Source organism: Periplaneta americana, chromosome 13 (assembly GCF_040183065.1).
Source record: "Periplaneta americana isolate PAMFEO1 chromosome 13, P.americana_PAMFEO1_priV1, whole genome shotgun sequence".
Taxonomy (NCBI): domain Eukaryota; kingdom Metazoa; phylum Arthropoda; class Insecta; order Blattodea; family Blattidae; genus Periplaneta; species Periplaneta americana.
The window spans coordinates 167410944-167430802 of NC_091129.1; the positions used below are offsets into that span (position 1 = coordinate 167410944).

The window sequence follows — 19859 nt, forward strand, 5'->3', positions numbered from 1 at the left end:
CGTTAATCTGACCTGACTACATCGTAAGGAGAGTACAAATGCGTAAATAACGAACAGAAGAAAATTATTATCTACATAAAATTCTCTGTACATATGGCAGCAAGGGCTCTACACACGAGTTGTGACAGTTTTTGTTTCAGTTATTTCTCTGAACATCGTCAGTTAACAGTAATTAAAAAACAATAAAATTGGCATTCATTATATTATGCAAGGATCACTCCAGCCAGGGACATTGCAAGGCCACATTCAGAAAATCAACTGATGTAGATGACACTCGAGTAAAAGATGCATAAAATGGAAGTCTACTCGCAAGAAACGAAAAAGACCAAGAAGGGAGGACATCAATGGCAGTATGACAGTACCAAATGAAGCTCTGTTACAGATTAGAAGACACAAGAAACGAACTGCAACTAAACCTTCCTTTAAGGGTATATGTATGTGAGCGACCACAAATATTATCTGAAAGTGCAGGCTCTAAATTTCTAAAATTTTATAGGGAAATGAACTAACAATTGGACAAAAATTACAAGGTGCCACAACAAGACTTATTAGAACTTAAATATCTAATAAAAGTATAAAAAAGTTTACTAATAATATTTTTTATAATTCACTTTTTACTTTAAATTAAATTTTCCAAAATTTGAAAATTTTCACACATTATTTCATAACTCCACAACCATTAGAGATAGAATTCTGAAATTTTGTACACTGATTTAACATGCATTTATGCTGAAGGTAGACTACAATAATGTCAATTTTAATATATTTTATATAGGACAAATAAAAAATTAATTGTATTAAAATAAACAACTCTACATGTCTGAGAGTAGTCTACTTTTCAGAAATAAGTGTTTGTTACATGCAGGAAAAGTATTAAAGATGTCAGAGAGAGCATAACAGTGTCATGGTTACCAAACGATGTAACTGCAGGCTTTTTTATACTTTGATAAAACTGGTTTGAAAAATATTATTAGTAACCTTTTTTATACTTTTATGAGATATTTAAGTTCTAATAAGTCTTATTGTGGTACCTTGTAATTTTTGTCCAATTGTGAGTTAATTTTCTTATAAAATTTTAGAACTTTAGAGCCTGCATTTTCTGGCAATATTTGTGGTCGTTCACGTACATATACCCTTAAGCATGAATCCAACCTCTCAGACTGAACTAGAAACAACATATTTAACAGAAGGATATATAGAGACAGAATAGCCCCTTACAAGGTTGAAGCTGGTATGACACTTTCTTAAGAAAAATAAGGAATTTCATTAATGTATGATAATGTGGTGATATTTCAGTTATGATGATACAATACCTCATTAACAAGGAAGACTTATACGATGTTATATAATAAATATATGCAGAGAAAGGAACTACATTGCTTAAATCTAGCCAAATCTGTGCCTATGCTGATGATTTCTATGACGTCATATATTTTTATCCTGGTCTCTTTTTACAAACTTAACTTAAATTAAACACATTTATAGCTTTTCTGAACATGATGTCACGGTTTTTATTAGCTTTATAAATGAATATTTTACCATATTTCAGCAACAAGTCACACTTGACCCCAAAAAAATGATAGAAAAGCATATTTTTGGTCACATTACAATAATTTTAACAGTTCTCCAAGTATTATTCACATGTTTTGTATTAATAATGACAAAATAGTTTGTGTTTGGTTATTTATTTTGGATTTCATCTCCTTAAAAATATTTTGTTGTTAAATGAAGGTTTGAAGATTAGCCAGCACAAACACAAAGAATAAAAACTTGTTAGGAATATGGTTAGACTGTGGTTGCTGGTCAATCTTATCTTCGTCCCCCCAAACATGTGACGCTTAAGAGTTCCAACCCAGGTGTTGCCAGGTAGTAATTCATAAACACTGAGTGACCTTGTTAACAGAATTAGTCACATAAAGGACAGACATTGGACATCTTTCACCCTCTTTTGCCCCTTCTATTTTTATAGCTGAACAGTCCACTAGGGCCAATACAAAGAGTTAATATTCACAACTACAATTTTTTAGAATGGTGAATAAAAAAAGTTTTCTAAGTAAGTTTTGGACATATTTAATTTATTTAGCGCCATATTTCCAAGTTTTTATGTCATATTTTGGTACTTTTTTTATTTCAGTAGGTTATTTTACGATACTTTATCAACATCTTAGCACAGTCTACTATATACAGTTGCGAAGCTTGAGGTGATTTTTTGCAAATCTCGTGATAAAGCGCTCCAAGCGGTTAGCAACTAGAAACAATAGACTGTCCACGGTCGACTTTGGACTGTGTCGTATTTTCGAGTGCTAGCTCGTTGCGTATTTCACATTGATGCTTGTGAAATGTTCGTTATTGGTTGTAATGAAAATGTTAATGGCTAAAATACAATAATTGGAATAATAATATTTTACTAGAGACGTAGAAAAATTAAGTTTGTTTTAATGAAATTTGTTGATCACCTTTTATTTTCAATTCTGGTGGGATTATTATTGCTTAAGCCTACTTTTTTTTTTTTTTCAAATGATATGTTTTTAAATATAATTGTTAATTTTCTTGTTATTTTTATTTTTTACTTTACTAGAGACGTAGAAAAAGTCTGTGACAATAAAATTTATTGATCACGTTTTATTTCCAATTCTTGTGTGATTATTATTGCTTAACCTCATCCCACTTTGTTAACTACGTAGGCCTGCACTACAAGTACCGGTACACGTAAGTTACTCCATTAATTCATATTTCCATTATTATTGTTGCAAAGGGAAATGCAAATTAATATTTATTGGTTTCATAGTTAATTATCGCTATAATCTTGAATGAGTGAAGCGATTATAGGAAATTTCAGTTCGTTTTGCACAAACAAAAATAATATTAACCTATTTCTTGCAGGTATCTTCGAGTTTATGGTGGAATTTAATATACTTCATTAAAATAATAAATTAACTTTATGCATTTAATATTTCAATAATGGAAGGAAGGTGTTAATTTTTCCAAAAGAACACAACGAAAGTGTAACATATTTTGTTGTCTACTAGGAGAGAGATCTGCAATGATGAGGAGATAGTAGCAATCCCAGTGGTGGGCAACTACCCATGTTTGTATTTTTACTACATATTGAGCTTCGCGACTGTATATAGTAGACTGTGATCTTAGGTTATTAGCATCTGAATGATATGAAGGTCATAATGCCGGTGAAATGAGTCAGGGGTCCAGCACCGAAAGTTACCCAGCATTTGCTCATATTGGGTTAGGGGAAAATCCCAGAAAAAATCTCAACCAGGTAACTTGCCCCGACCAGAAATTGAACCAGGGTCACCTGGTTCTGCAGCCAGATGCGCTAATCGTTACTCCACAGGTGTGGATGGTACTTCTTAAGGTCTAAATGCATGAATATTTCCAGTTTTCACGTCATAGAAATCTGAGCCTTACTAATGGTATAGTTATAAGTGCCAAAAATCGATTAATAAACAGCTCTTCTCAGAAATGACCAAGATAGCGGAAAAGAAAGGACCTACAGTGAATCAGGAGAAAATGGGTATCGTAATTTCCACCTAAAAGACTTAGGCAACACTGCACAACGTAAGTACAGGAGGCATACATTCCATGGCGTTACACAACTTAAATATTTAGGAGTACTGACAAACAACAGCTGGGAGAACAGGGTACAGTATGCATAGGCCTATATAAATCCGATTAGACATATGCTAGTCACAAGAACAACGAAAATAAAGGTACACAGAATGCTGGTCTGTCCGTAGTAACTTGAGTATCAGAGACAATGAGAACAACCTGACATGTTTCGAGCAGGATATTTGGCTCTGTCAGGGATCACAATGGATGGAGGCTACTACAATCATGAGTTTAATAATTCTTTGAAGGGTAAAACGTTGTCAAATTCATACACCCAAGAAGACGTAAAAAGAAAGACTACACGACGGAAGTAGAGAGGAAAGACTAAAATGTGTAGATGTAGGATTTGGAAATCATGACAATAAAAGGATGAAAAATATGGCTGCAGATAGAACAAAATGTAAAACTGTTATCCCACTCATAGTTGCAATGCTAGTGATGTTGAGGACGACGACGACGACGAAGACATCACCACAATCAAAATTGTTTCTTAATTAAGTACAAATTTAAAGAAAAATGCACAGAACTTTGCAGTGATCCTCATGCATATAAAAGACACTTTTTCATGTCACAGAATTTAAAATTTAAAACACAGAATGACAGTAAAATTATCCTATATCATTCCTGAAATATTTTCAGTTTCAAATTAAAATTCAATATAAGTCTTGGTGGAAGAATGGACGTTAATTGAATATACAACTTAATAAACCACGCATTTTATATTTGTACAATTCCAGAAGAGTAAAAAACTGCAGAAACAAATTCCACAGCAAGACAAATCAAGTTACTATGGTCACAAGTTTCTGAAACAGAATTCCACAGGAGGCTGCTTATACTTTTCATAACAAACTCTCACAGACTATTTACACGTTTTAAAAACTTATATTGATCTACTTTTCCTGTCACAATTAATATTGAGCAATGTATAAAAATTCTCAAGATTCCCATAAGTTGCCCCATGTCAGGGTGAAACAGTAGGAAAGGGATTTCAGATCCACCGACACATTTAAAGTTCATCTTCAGCAGAGCTTTCATATACGAAGTGCAGGACGCAATATAAACAAATGTGAAGCGACTTCAGAAAATCCCATTACATAGGAGAGTGGACCAATATCCACGTCATTTTTTGCAGAGGCTTTGTATAAACTTTATGGGGGAGGGGAGGAAGGAGAAGCAAAACTAAAACAAAAGTCAAATAATTCTAAAATAAAGACTCTACTAAGAAAACACATTGTTATATTAATAAATTTAATAAGCTTTAAAAAATGGGAATCCCTGTTTTATGAGGAACCAGTAAAGATGCCGATTCGACTATTCTCAGGAATTCCCTCCCCTTATTCAATTCATTTATTTATTCCAATCCCTGTTTTATAAGGAACCAGTAAAGATGGCGATTGAACTATTCTCAGGAATTCCCTCCCCTTATTCAATTCATTTATTTATTCCTATCCCTGTTTTATAAGGAACCAGTAAAGATGCCAATTGAACTATTCTCAGGAATTCCCTCCCCTTATTCAATTCATTTATTTATTCCAATCTCTGTTTTATAAGGAACCAGTAAAGATGCCGATTGAACTATTCTCAGGAATTCCCTCCCCTTATTCAATTCATTTATTTATTCCAATCCCTGTTTTATGAGAAACCAGTAAAGATGTTGATTTGACTATTCTCAGGAATTCCCTCCCCTTATTCAATTCATTTATTTATTCCTATCCCTGTTTTATAAGGAACCAGTAAAGATGCGGATTGAACTATTCTCAGGAATTCCCTCCCCTTATTCAATTCATTTATTTATTCCAATCCCTGTTTTATGAGAAACCAGTAAAGATGTTGATTCGACTATTCTCAGGAATTCCCTCCCCTTATTCAATTCATTTATTTATTCCAATCTCTGTTTTATAAGGAACCAGTAAAGATGCCGATTGAACTATTCTCAGGAATTCCCTCCCCTTATTCAATTCATTTATTTATTCCAATCTCTGTTTTATAAGGAACCAGTAAAGATGCCGATTGAACTATTCTCAGGAATTCCCTCCCCTTATTCAATTCATTTATTTATTCCAATCTCTGTTTTATAAGGAACCAGTAAAGATGCCGATTGAACTATTCTCAGGAATTCCCTCCCCTTATTCAATTCATTTATTTATTCCAATCTCTGTTTTATAAGGAACCAGTAAAGATGCCGATTGAACTATTCTCAGGAATTCCCTCCCCTTATTCAATTCATTTATTTATTCCAATCTCTGTTTTATAAGGAACCAGTAAAGATGCCGATTGAACTATTCTCAGGAATTCCCTCCCCTTATTCAATTCATTTACTTATTCCAATCTCTGTTTTATAAGGAACCAGTAAAGATGCCGATTGAACTATTCTCAGGAATTCCCTCCCCTTATTCAATTCATTTATTTATTCCAATCTCTGTTTTATAAGGAACCAGTAAAGATGCCGATTGAACTATTCTCAGGAATTCCCTCCCCTTATTCAATTCATTTATTTATTCCAATCTCTGTTTTATAAGGAACCAGTAAAGATGCCGATTGAACTATTCTCAGGAATTCCCTCCCCTTATTCAATTCATTTATTTATTCCAATCTCTGTTTTATAAGGAACCAGTAAAGATGCCGATTGAACTATTCTCAGGAATTCCCTCCCCTTATTCAATTCATTTATTTATTCCAATCTCTGTTTTATAAGGAACCAGTAAAGATGCCGACTGAACTATTCTCAGGAATTCCCTCCCCTTATTCAATTCATTTATTTATTCCAATCTCTGTTTTATAAGGAACCAGTAAAGATGCCGATTGAACTATTCTCAGGAATTCCCTCCCCTTATTCAATTCATTTATTTATTCCATAGATCTTACATGAGCACCAAAGCATTAATATGTGGATATGTGGAACAGATGAAGTGTTTATTTTTTTTTTTTTGCAAGATGAGGTGAGACTGGAGAATATTTAGCTTATTTCATTACTTCTGACTGGTGTTTAAGTTATTTTCTATGCATCAAAAAGAGGGAAAGAGCGACAGAGATCGCCACGTGAAAGTTGTATGGTTGTTGAATAGCCTATACCTTATTTTATTTCAAGGAGTGCAGTTCGGTGGCTCCTTTGAACACCCACTTACAGATTTATGACTTCCTACACAAACACCTCTGACAATTCCATCCTGTCCCCTAGTCCCAACATTGCACAGTTGCCACAATCCTGGTGACCTTCGAAATGAGACTGACGGGAATCTTGGGATTCTGAAAGATGCAGCAACTCTGCCTCCATGTGGATTTGACGGAAGCCTGTCAATTCTTCTGAACAAGGATTGTGATTGGTTACTGACCAGAGAAGACAAGATTTCCGTCACAGTAAGGAAGACATTTATTTATGACAACCAATTAGTAGGAGGCAGTAGAAGGTCTGTCGGCAAAGTCCTTTCTAAGAAACTTCACTCCATGAAAAAAAATAGAGTATACCTGTCAATCTGCAGTAAAGGCACGCGGTGTGTCAGCTAAAAATAGGTGCAATTTATTACGTTGTGTTCTGTTTTGCAATGGATACATATTCAGAACATGCGGAAAAAGAAATCATGTGGCAAAATAAGGGAAGACTTTAGACATGAATTTTCTGATCATCTGTTCCGTGTGAGAAATAATACTGAATTTAGTGAATAGGTTTAATGAAATAGATTCTGTGAATAATTTGAAGTAAATTAAGTATCACACAAGACTGGCAATACTTTCAGCAGCTACTTTATCAAGAGTGAAAACTGAATGTCATTAATGTACCCATAACATAGTGCATAAGTTTTAATTCAGTAAAGCACCATGAGTTTGCATTAGCGGGGAACCTGCTGCTAGTCAACTACAGAACCACTGGAATTCGCTGCAGTAAACAAAGAAAGAAATGTAAGGAAAGGATGTTCTGTATGGTTGAACTTGGAGTTTCACTTTGAGAGAGGAACAGAAGTTAAAGGTGTTTGAGAATAAGGTGCTTAGGAAAATATTTGGGGCTAAAGGCGCGTCTCCACTATTAAACTTTTAACAAGAACATGTTAGATGTTAAATTGTTTACCGTTAATATCCCAACATGTTAACTGAACATGTTAATGCTAATTTCAATTAACACTTTGTCCATACTGTTAAACATGTTAAACTTGACTTTCTTTGTGCAGTCCACAATAAACAGTCTATGAGATTTTAATATAGATAGTGTTCTATTTTCAAACCTTGGACAATGGACTCAGATGATGATCTGACTTTTGTAATTGCCTCTATTGCTTGTTACAAGGCTTTGAAAAGGAAGAAAATGAGAATGTGGATGCGGCAATATCTTAGTAAAAGACACTATGCAGGATACATTCTAAATGAGCTTCAAGTTGAATACAGTATCGATTTGGATTCAAAAACTTGCTGAGAATGTCAGAACACGATTTTAATACAGTGCTGCAAAAATACTTCCTGTTACATGGAAGAAATACACAATTTAAGAGCAGCCATTTCATCTTCAATTAAAAAAATTACAGCGCGATTATCATAGGACCTACGACATGATAAATGTTAAAGAAGCGGGTAATATCGTACAATTATTCTTTCCGAAGTTTTACGAACGCTAACATACATCACCAAATACGACCATTACTGACGTCTAATGTTTAGCATATGACGAGAGTGCGAAAACTCTCTATTATATTCTCGAGAACAGTTAAATAATAATTCCAGTTCTCTAAAACAGCCGGCCTTCTTAGTTTTGCCTGTGTATTCTTTTGCAGACACATCCCACAAACAAGGCCTTTCCATCAGTGCATTAATTTTATGCTAATGTATTTTCTTTCGTCCACTCCATTACTTCGAACAACTTACAACCAACACCAAGGACCAATGATAGTAGGCCTATAAAAATGATCAAGATATGCGCCACAAAATCGGAACTTACAGTTGTTGCTATGGAAATTGTACGAACTTTGCAGAACTGTACCGACGCTGCACGAGCAAATGAATTGACTTGACATGTTTCCCATTTCTGCTGGAAAACACGCCATGTTAAAAGCGTTAAATTCAACATACTTAGTTAACATGTTAAGTCAACTGAGACCTGAAATGTTCATATACATGTTAAATTCAACATGTTATCACAGTCTACTATATACAGTCACGAAGCTTGAGTTTTGAGGGTGCTAGAAACAATAGATTGCGACGGTACTATTTTGCATTGCATGTAATGAGGCAATATTAGCAATCCTAGTGGTGAGCAACTACCTAATGTTTGCATATTTACTACGTATTGAGCTTCGCGACTGTATATACTAGACTGTGATGTTATATTTAACATGTTGCTGTTAAATGTTTAATAGAGGAGACGCGCCTTAAGAGGGATGAAGTTACAGGAGAATGGACAAAGTTACACAACGTAGAACTGCATGCATTGTATTCTTCACCTGACATAATTATGAACATTAAATGCATATAGTGTGTTAGTTGGGAGGCTGAAGGAAAAAGACCTTTGATGGGAGGATAATATTAAAATGGATTTGAGGGAGGTGGGATATGATGGTAGAGACTGGACTAATCTTGCTCAGGACAGGGACCGATGGCGGGCTTATGTGAGGACGTCAATGAACCTCTGGGTTCCTTAAAAACCATAAGTAAGGAAAGGCAGAAATGCAGAAAAGTAGGAAAGACAAAACAGCAAAGGAAGAGAAAAATATAGGAAGGAAAACAGGAAGAATATAAAAATAAACAAAGAAATATACGGAAAAAAAGGAATAAAATATGTTTTTGTTGTTAACTATTGCTGAGTTTTTGGCTATAAAGCCATTAACTCTCTTGCTCTCAAATATTTCTCACACACACAGTGGGACATTGCTAAAGATGATTCTGACCCATTTTTTCCTTAAGACTCACAATGGACAAAATTATAAAGAAATTTTGACAAAAATTTTTGCATAATCGAAAGGATGCAACTGCATTTTCCCTTGGATACTCAGGAATTATATTTTGTTATATATTTAGACACACCCATCTTTTATTATTTGAAATTTCGAGGAAATTGTATGATATTATACATAGATATTTTAAGTTGATTATTCTTCCAACAATCGAAAGAAAGTTAACATGGGATTTTGTAAGATTTTACTTCCCTTAGTAAGATTGTCAACGGTTTCATTACTAGATAATCCACAGTGTGCCGATACCCACTGAAAAACCTTTTGTTAAGCTTCATTACATGGCATATAATTTTCCAAAAATACTAGTTGTTGCAGTAGTAATAGCTGCTATAGAATTACTGACCATAAAAGCTAGCAGGAACGAATATACAAAGGACAAAAACCACACAATTAGAAAAGTAATTGAACATTGTGGTACGTCATGTCTTCGGTTTGGAGGTGAGACTTACTATAGCCATTAAACAAACAAATATAGATGCTAATAATGAAGTTTGACACCCCTCACATGGAATGAAAAACGGACGTAGACCAAGACAGTTATAGAAGAATAGATGCCACTTCCAAGTTCTAAATCAGTTGTTGCAGATGTTCCATAGACGATTACTCTATAGCCACGCAGCTGCTTAATGTTAGTGCTTTTCTAATGTATTATCAACAATTTTCTGGTCTGGGAATTGAAATCTGAGTTGAAGTGTGGGAAAACGACAAACATTACAGAGTCAAGATATCTTCAAACATCATTCACTTCTGTTGTTTCACAAGTACAGGGTGGGGTATGGGAACCAAATGTTTTTGGAATGATTTGTACTCGGTCATTATGAAAGGGAGAGACGTGCGGCATGTGACAGTCCATTCCGTGGCTCATAGCATTTCACCTGCAGTCGGCATCATGGAGCAGTGGACGCATGTTTGCGTATGATTGTTTTGTTAGAAATGGCGAGTCGGTGAGCTCGATACGGCGTGAGTTTTGCTACAGATTCAATATTAATCGCAATGATTCTGTTCCCGTGCGTGACACAATCTTATGTTGGGTTAAAAAATCTAAAAAAAAGGCGCAATACTGAAGAATAAATCGCCCGGCCCCCAACACAGAGTGCGTACTGCAGAAAATTTTCAGTCAGATAAGCGATACTGCGCAGCCCAGGCCGCTCTGCTCAAAGACATTCAGCTGCTCTTGGAATCAGCAATCGTACGGTAAGACGGATTTTGCATGGCGATTTACATTTACACCCATTCGAGATGGGTGGTTTCAGCAAGATGGGGCCACGGCGCATATCTCCAGAGCGTCAATGGCAGTTCTTTGCCTCCTGTTTTCCAATCGTCTCATTTCGAGATTTGGTGATGTACATGGCTCCCTCGGTCCCCTGACCTGTCCACGTGATTTTTTTTCTATGGGAGTACCTAAAGGCGTGTGTTTACGAGGATAAGCCTCGAATATTATATGAATTAAAGGACACAGTACGTCAACACATCACCCAAATCAACAGAGATCTCCTGGAAAGAATAGAGGTGAATTTTCGTCAGCGCCTTAAACAATGCGTCAATACAGACGGACATCATATGCCAGATGTAATTTTCCACTCATAATTGAAATGGTATGTTCTCACAAACGTTGTTGTTGAAAACAAAAACTAACTGTTTTATGAATATTTGAAAAACACTTGGTTCCTATGCCCCCACCCTGTACTTAAGAAGTTTAAAACATGCAAATTTTTGTAACAAACATTAAATGTTGATGTATATACACCAAAATGATTGTGTTAATGACAAACTTGAAATATTCAGTTTTCCCTCACTTGAATTCCACATTTTCAAAATGTAGTGCTAACATCTCCATTGGATATCATAAAATCTCGACCTTATTATGGAAGTTTGGAAAATTACCAGTAAACCTCGAACAGGGGTGGCAATAATGGCAACTGAGAGACATAAAAGAAGCAACAAGAGCACATGGACATCAATTTTTATTGGTTTAGAGGGACGTATTCTTTCATTTATAATGGCAGCTGTGGAACCACCTATACCAGCAAATGTTCAAGATCTGGAGAAGATATTTTACTGATAAGAGGAGAAATGTAAGGTTACAACATTTTCCCACAGAATATCATGCTATCTGCATGCACTGAGTTCCACGTGATGTTAATACTGTCTCAATTTGTGTTAAGAAGTTTTTGTGTCATATGAGAAATGTTTCACAATTCACCTCACAGACATTGAAGTACTTAGGAAGCTTTCATATCATCCAAAATTCAAAATCCATACTGCATCCAAACTCATCAAGACTAAGAGGAAACTATTCCCATCATCGTGGTAAAGTTATTCAGGCATGCAAGGAAAGAAATCAAAACATATACAGATCACAATACCTGTTTCCAATGATCTGGAGCGTAAAGTCAGATGATTTGGTTAAGAAAATGTTATTAAACAGATGTCTAAACCTCTAAACTTCCTTCCATTGGATGTAACTTTTGTGCATATAAAAGACATAATTTATTTTTTTTATACTCCAGCATTATAAACAGACTTTATCATTAGTCAAAATCGTACATAATATTCCACATTATTGTACCAGTGTCGTAAATTATTACCATGTCAACTAAAACATCATGACTTCTATTATAATGGCATACCTTGTGCCATAAAGTTAATACATTACTGTTGTCATAGCAACCCTGATATCAAATTACCCATCATTACAAATTTGATGTTATTTCTTTACTAACTGTTTTGCAATGCTGTCGTACAAAAAAATAATGTATGAAACTCGTTTATAATATTATACATACAGTTATTCCACTCGTCAAAATTAGGAAAGTCACTTCACTTGTTCCCTAAGCTTGACTGGTGCCACAACGTACAACATTATAAATTTGTTTCAAAATATACTATTATGCTCAATGCATAATAAGACATACCAGAGACACCTGATCTTCTCTTTGTTGTATGATTTCCCCAGCCTTAAACTCCTAATAGGCAATGGAAATACTGAAAAAAATCCGATACTGCTTGGTAAATTTAAATTGTTAACTGCCTCCCACTGGAGGTAGCCCAGAAGGACTCAGTATACTCTCCTACTAAGAGAAGAGATCAGAATCAACTTCATCTTTAGCTGGACACTGCATTCTGGCTTCGATTACAGCTGATACTTCTGGAACATCAAATTGGAGATAAAATGAGATTATGATACTGAAAAAGGAACGAAACAGGTTCAGAGTCCCAGTCGAGGTACTTCACACCTACAACACATCTGCACACGCACGCACGCACGCACTGATACAAAACGTTAGCAGTTGGTTATGCATTAAACATTGAATATTTCCACCTCGGTCTGTCTGCTGCCCCCTGCTGAGTGTCATTCCACTCTGGTTCTCAAGGGGGCTTGGCCAGGGAAGGCCTGTATCGTGCATTCGCCCAGCTGCCTTACAGACTGCAGCAAGTCTTCTGCCATCTTCTGACTGCTTCCAACAGAACGACTACTAGAGGGACCCGGGTCGATGATGGGACTGATTGTCAGGTCGTTGTACCGTTGCTGTCCCAGGGACAGGGATGACAGGTAGCTCGTGTCCCCGAATGGCAGCGTAGTGTTGCTGCTGTCAGGTGTCAAGTCAGGGACATTCCTGCGGTCTATTGCCGAGTTCCGCTGCATGGCCAGAATCTGCACAGCAAACATTGTCCACTAATACAATAAAAAGGTAAACTTGCGAATTCTAAATGAGGCAGTAGAGCAAGCGGACAGCTTCAAATGCTTGGGGTGTACTATAAGCAGTAACATGCGCTGCTGCCAGGAAGCCAAAACGAGGATAGCAATGGCAAAGGAAGCTTTTAATAGAAAAAAGTAGCATTTTCTGCGGTCCTCCAGAGAAAGAACTAAGGAAGAGACTAGAGAAGTGCTTTGTGTGGGGTGTAGCATTGTATAGGTTAGAATCATAGACATTACGACTAAGTGAAGAGAAGTGAATAGAAGCATTTGAAATGTGGCTATGGAGAAGGATGGAGCGTGTGAAATGGACAAGACAGAATAAGAAAAATGAAGTTGGAAAGAGTGGGTGAAGAAGGAATGATGATGAAACTGATCAGGAGGAGAAAAAGGAATTGGTTGGGTCAATGGATGAGAACAAACTGCCTACTGAAGGATGCACTGGAAGGAATGATGAAAGGAAGAAGAGTTCGGGACAGAAGAAGTTGCAGATGATAGACGACATTAAGATACATGGATCATATGTCGATACAAAAAGGAAGACAGAAAATAAAAAAGATTGGAGAATGCTGGGTTTGCAGTGAAAGACCTGCTGTTGGGTAGAAAACTATGAATGAATCAATACAGTAAACCTCACTTGGCATGACATGCACAGAAAATGAATTTTTGCTCATAAAACAGAGATGTCTATTTTGCAAAGTGTATGGTTCTGTGCAGTTCATTTCTGCTGTTTCTGGACCTGAGAGAGGGACCTACCACAGTATAAGAAGAATCAGTAGGGACAACTCTTGTCGGCACCTTTGATGTTGTTGGTACTAAATTCAAGCTCAGTAAGGTCTAGTTCTCAATGAATCCAACTATGTCGCTAGTATCAAACCATTATCAAAATATTAGTAAAATATTTATTTATTTTATTGGTCAGTAATACGAATAATCTTGTATGCATATTACCTATCATTAATATTATGTCGCTAGGAAGTCAAAATACTTATATCCATTGTTGACATTTATGTTCGCACTTCACAGCAACGGACGGCATGATGTATTATGTTGTACTTGGATCAATTTTACCAACATAAGCCTCAAACAGTGTCTTGAACGTTAGCATCAATTAGTGAATATTTTCATGATGATTGCATACAGAAGTAATTACAGTGAAACCTGTTCAAATCGGAACCTGAATAATCCGGAATCCTGTTTATTTCGGAACAATTTATTGGTTCCGGCGAAATTCGTATGTATTATGTGTAATTTTTTTCTGAATAAAACGGAAACTGTCCAACGCGGAAATGGAAACTGTCTGCTACTGTTCAAAACGGAAATAATATTTTCGACACACTACTGTATAATGTAAACTATATTTTGAAACAGTATGTGCTTTCAAGGAATGTACGAAATACGTAGGTCACTAAGATAAAAACAAGTTTTGAGAGTGGATTCTTCTTGCCCTTTCAAAGATCATGCCAATTTCTGGATCTATTCTGCAATGCAAACCCTTGAACTGGAAAAGAAATTAGATACTGCAGAATTCAAGGCTTCTAATGAATGGCTCCTAGTCCAATTAAATAGTGTGTTGTGGTATACAGTACAGTATTATAGTATAAGGTTAGATATTAAATTTAGTGTAATTAATAAACTTTATAGTGTTTAATGAATAAGTTACGTTACAATTTATACAGGAAATGAGATTTTCATCAAGATCATTCTCCAATTAAATAAGCGGCAGGAAGCTGATTTAATGTCTCTAGTGTTAAACGGAATATTTTGTAATTCCTACAATTTGTGGGATCCCATTTTGTTTTTCATTTATACAAATGATAAAATATTCCATTTTAACTTCACACCTGAATAACACGGAAACCTGTCCGCAACGGAAAAAAAATTAGGACCATGTCACTTCCGTCTTGAACAGGTTTCACTGTATTATTATTATGGTTATATTGCCACTCCTTTGCCTCATGTCTTTACAATTATTAAAAGATGAGTAATGAATGTTTTCAGTAAATATTAAATTATGCCAGCCTGTCGTAGATGGAGATCCGTCTGGTGGAGGTTCCAGATAATACACCCGGTTTCGTAACATGCGCACTCAGAATTTGCTCCCACGAAATGGCTTAGGTGTCTTTACTGCATGTTCTCTATACTGTGGATCTACCATATGGCCAGGGGAAAGGGAACAGAGCAGAGGACAACCTGTGTGGAGAGGACAGCAAACATACGGTTCTGTACCTCTTGCTTTTTAGTTGTATATTTAACAATGCTGTATCAACTACTAGGTTCTTCAGCATTTATGAAATTGATGACAGTGAGATGGTATTTGGCCAGATGAGGCCGAGGGTTCGCCATGCATACCTGACTTTCGCCGTCTGGTTGTGTAAAACCTCGGAAAAATCGCAACCTGATAAGCAGCCCAAATAGGAATCAAACCCATGTCCGATCCCGTTCACAAGTTTAGAACAGCAGACAAATGCACATCTCGGCTACCTACTGTTAGTGGGCACAGATGTAAAGTGGGCTATGGCAAAACAGCACAACAATACGACTATTAACAGTGAAGGCAGAGAAATTATTGCTTGCATTATCGAACAGTGTCAAGAAGAGAAGCACTTAATTCTGCAAAGAAAGCGACCGAAAATGTTGCATCATTCCTTCATATAGCAACAAAAGCAATAATAATAATAATAATAATAATAATAATAATAATAATAATAATAATAATAATAATTTGTTTATTTATTTATTATCAATATTAATGCTCGCGAAAAGTCTTTATTTGCACTAAATACCTTCCCAAGCAAGTTAAAAGTGTCTGCTCTCTCAATAAGTATTTATCATTTGTACCAACACTATCTCCACTTAAAACCAATGACCTTCAATATTCTCCATAAAGATTTGTCCCCCATGGAAAATGCATTTTGCAATAACATTTCACTAACCACGTTACTGGAAACAACACGTTACCAGGGTACACTGGGATGGAATCTGTAATCATATATGAAATCTCAAGACAGACTACTCGGCAAGATGATATAGTTCCGAATGTAACAGGATAATAACTGATATGAAAGACTAAAGTAATATGCGTGATGAAATGATAGTATGGTGATAGGCATCTCTTCAGATGAATCTGATTAAGGTAAATAAAGTTTTCTTGTATGAATCTGGTGCTGCCTCAACTACTGTCCCTCTTCGTTGCACCAATCCACTCTCTTCCCTGCTTGCAAGGGACAGAGACATTGGAATCTAACAGTAGAGTTAATAAATTTTTCATTTCTCTATGACGGCTAGGTCTCATCTGACATAGTAGGGTTACAGTATTTCATAAAGATATTCTAATGTAAAAGGGGGAGGCTGAGACATAGATGGGAGGATAATATTGAAATGGATTTGAGGAAGGTGGGATTGGATTAATCTTGCTCAGGGTAGGGACCGATGGTGGGTTTATGTAAGGATGGTAATGAACCTTCAGGTTCTCTAAAGGCCATTTGTAAATAAGTAAGTTCTAATACAGGGTAGACATAAAGTCTCAATTCATTTTTGAATAAACATTGGAATTTCTTTATTGTTTCAGATTAATCTACTAGTTTGCTGAGTACTGAAGAACGAATGGCTATTGCCGATGCTCGATTGTGCATTTCAACATATCGATCGTCTAGTTCAAAAGTGCGACAACTCAAAAAAACATGTTTTGAGATATCTTCGGCTGAAAGTTTCAAATAAATCACTTATAAAGGAACAGAGTTCTGGTTCATAACCACGACAATTAGAAATGAGTCAGTATTCAGGACGAGTATATCACAACCTTCCAGTTCGTTATTAATACATTTCGAAATGTACTAGTAATGAATTAGTAAAGTCCATAGTTATAATTATTTCTAAAGCAGTTTATTTAGTTTTTTTTTTCTTTTTGGTTGTAAATACGACTTATCTCAATATTGAATCGGAAAGGGCTTCGAAAGGGGCTTTCACTAGTATAAATAACTAAAAAATGGCAATTTTTGAGCTGTCGCACTTTTGAACTGGACGATCGATATGCAGAGGTGCAACAGGAGTTTACATGTAAATTCAGAAAATTGGCGTCAACACAAGCAAACATCCAACTCCTTGTCAATAAATTTCAGAGGACAGGAAATGTTGCTGATGAGCCACATTCTAGTAGACCTTCTATACCTGAGCAGATTGCGAAACGTATTCGAGAAGCCATCGAGAGGAGCCCCTCAATTATCGAGTTGTCGTTTAATTAACCAGCTAGATATGCCAAGATCAACCGTTTTCAAGTTCACACCGAAAAAGAAAGCTTATCATATTCGGGTTTTGCACAAACTAGACAATGAACAAAATATAAAAGTAGCTTTTCTTTTACATAGTGTTTTACATATGAGTAAAGTTAAATGTTTCATCGTATTTAACAACTAGAATTCAATGTTTTATTTTGAGATAATACAAGATTGTGGTTTCCAAATACGAACTATAATTTCCTGCGTCATGTGAGTGTTTCGACTGGAAGCCAATCACGGGTATGACAGCAACGTGCTTATGTTTACATTAGGATTTTTCTTACAGCGAAAACAGTATAAAGGTGAGGTTAGTGACACAAGCGTGGTAAGTGTACGCAAGACAAATGCAAACGTGTCAAACTCAGCGAAAATTTCCGAAAAGCAAGCAGTGATGTCATCTGAAGAAGAAACAGGCGTGACTGGTATTCAGCAAGCACAGCAGAACAAGGCCTCAATGCAAGCTAATGGAAATAGTGGACAACAGATGGGAGCAATTCCAAAGAGGGTGAAGTAACTAAGATCTAAACCTAGGCTGACAAGAAGCAGAGTAACGCAAGTATGTGATAGTTCAGGGAGCAGTGATGAAGGAAGAGGGGAAAACAAGGTGAAAAAACAGGTCGTGTAGCTTGAATTGAATGAAAATGCATATTGAAGCTAATTTTCGTTCGTTAAACACAGTGATAGTCGTTTGTTTCGCTTTTTCCTTGTTTACAAAATATGACTTGAAAATCATTGCTACTCATACTGCTTCTTGCACGCACTCAGATCTTCAAAGTTCCGCGACACTATATCACCAGGGAGGGATTTGTCACTAGGCTAACCTAGGCTACAGCCTAGGGCCGCACATGAAAGAGGGGCCGCTTCGAAACTATTCTAGTTTTCATTTATAAACACTAGTAAATATAAATACAAATACAGCAGTGGCTTGTCCATCACAAGCTACTGCTGAAAGTTGTTGTAAAGTATGTTCCATGAAAGAATTAAAGTATCTTGTATGTTACCAATGAATCACTACAAATGACTTAAATCAATAAATATACTACGTCATAACCATAACATGAAACAGCTAATTATCTTCGTACTATTTCATTAGTCGAATAAGGTTATGTTTGTCTCCTTAATCGTGATGTCGTATTTTAAGGTAGGTTATACAGCAAAGCTTTGCTTCATATTACTGTAATATTTAATTTCCTAACCCTGCAATGTTATTTATTTTAGTTTATTTCGTTGATAGTGAAAAATTATTTCCTTGTTATTATCATGTTCTGATATAGTCGCGATGCTGTTATTTCCGGCGTGACTCCTCCTCTTTGCTTACGTCTTAGGAAGTCAATGCTCTATAAAGTCTAAGTAGGTAGTATCGTTCGCCATTTTTGTTCTTTCGTTGCCGAGCTACCAGACGAGGGATCTATTTGCCACACCGTTAAACATTATCATGTCGTAGCTCCTATGATAATAAATCAAACACAATGTAATTCAGCAAATAACGTTCTCGTGTGCTTTCTGCGAACGCCAACGAAAGAGCCAAAATGGCGGGCGATTATATATTAAGTATTTATCCAGCCTTAGGAAATGCTTAAACATCTTCATCAGTGAATCACAAGACACACACGTTTAAATGTAGCAGACCTGCAACATGATTGGCTGCCAGAAATTAGAGCAACGGGACTATAGTTTCCCATATTAGCCAACAGATCCTGCTAATAACGATCTTCAACTGCTAAGCTTAATTGTTACAAAATTGCGCTATACTGGAGAATTACCATGGTAGCTTTGAACCGTGCCGTTACGTTTACCACCAAATTTAACTACATACACAATGTTGCCAACATAAGAACATGATTTTGGTCTGTGGTGTCGTTAGCAGGAGAAATTTGTTTCTTTTTTCTCTCTACCTCATTCGTTCTGAACATTATTGAGAAATAGCACCACTGTTACTCTCATCTATTGCAATGATTTTTCCCTGGACCACCAATTTGCTAGGACGACATTTCTACGTAGAAGATTAAGACAGATCTTACAAGAGATCTCCAGTTACTAACAGTATAGTCATCAAAATTTTGTGTCCATTTTATCTCGAACTAAAATCTCTCTCGCATTTTCTTTTGTTTCATCACGGCCAAATGGATTTATCTCTTCAGTATTGATGTTTCTAGTCAGTCATGGCCTTTATGACAGTTTTTGTTTCGTAATATTGATAGACGGTAATATAATTAAAGCGGTGAATAATTTCATAGCCCCTAAAAGTTTTTTTTTTTTTTTTTCGTAAAAGGTTAGGTATTTTCTCTAGGCCACAAATAAAACTACAACGCGATCATAATTACG

General features: G+C 36.0%; 1 protein-coding gene across 2 annotated transcripts in view; it reads right to left on the reverse strand.

Annotated features, from left to right (window-relative positions):
* LOC138712619 (zinc finger and BTB domain-containing protein 14-like) overlaps positions 1-19859 on the reverse strand; it is a 208795-nt gene that overhangs the window by 171695 nt on the left and 17241 nt on the right. Inside the window, exon 4 of one of the 2 annotated variants that reach the window (XM_069844588.1) lies at positions 6537-13215. The exons of the other annotated variant lie outside the window; for it this stretch is intronic. Coding sequence (XP_069700689.1) covers positions 12913-13215 — 303 coding nt within the window. The 3' untranslated portion in view covers positions 6537-12912. Of the gene's footprint in view, positions 1-6536; positions 13216-19859 lie in introns of those variants that run through there. 2 annotated transcript variants of the gene reach the window in all.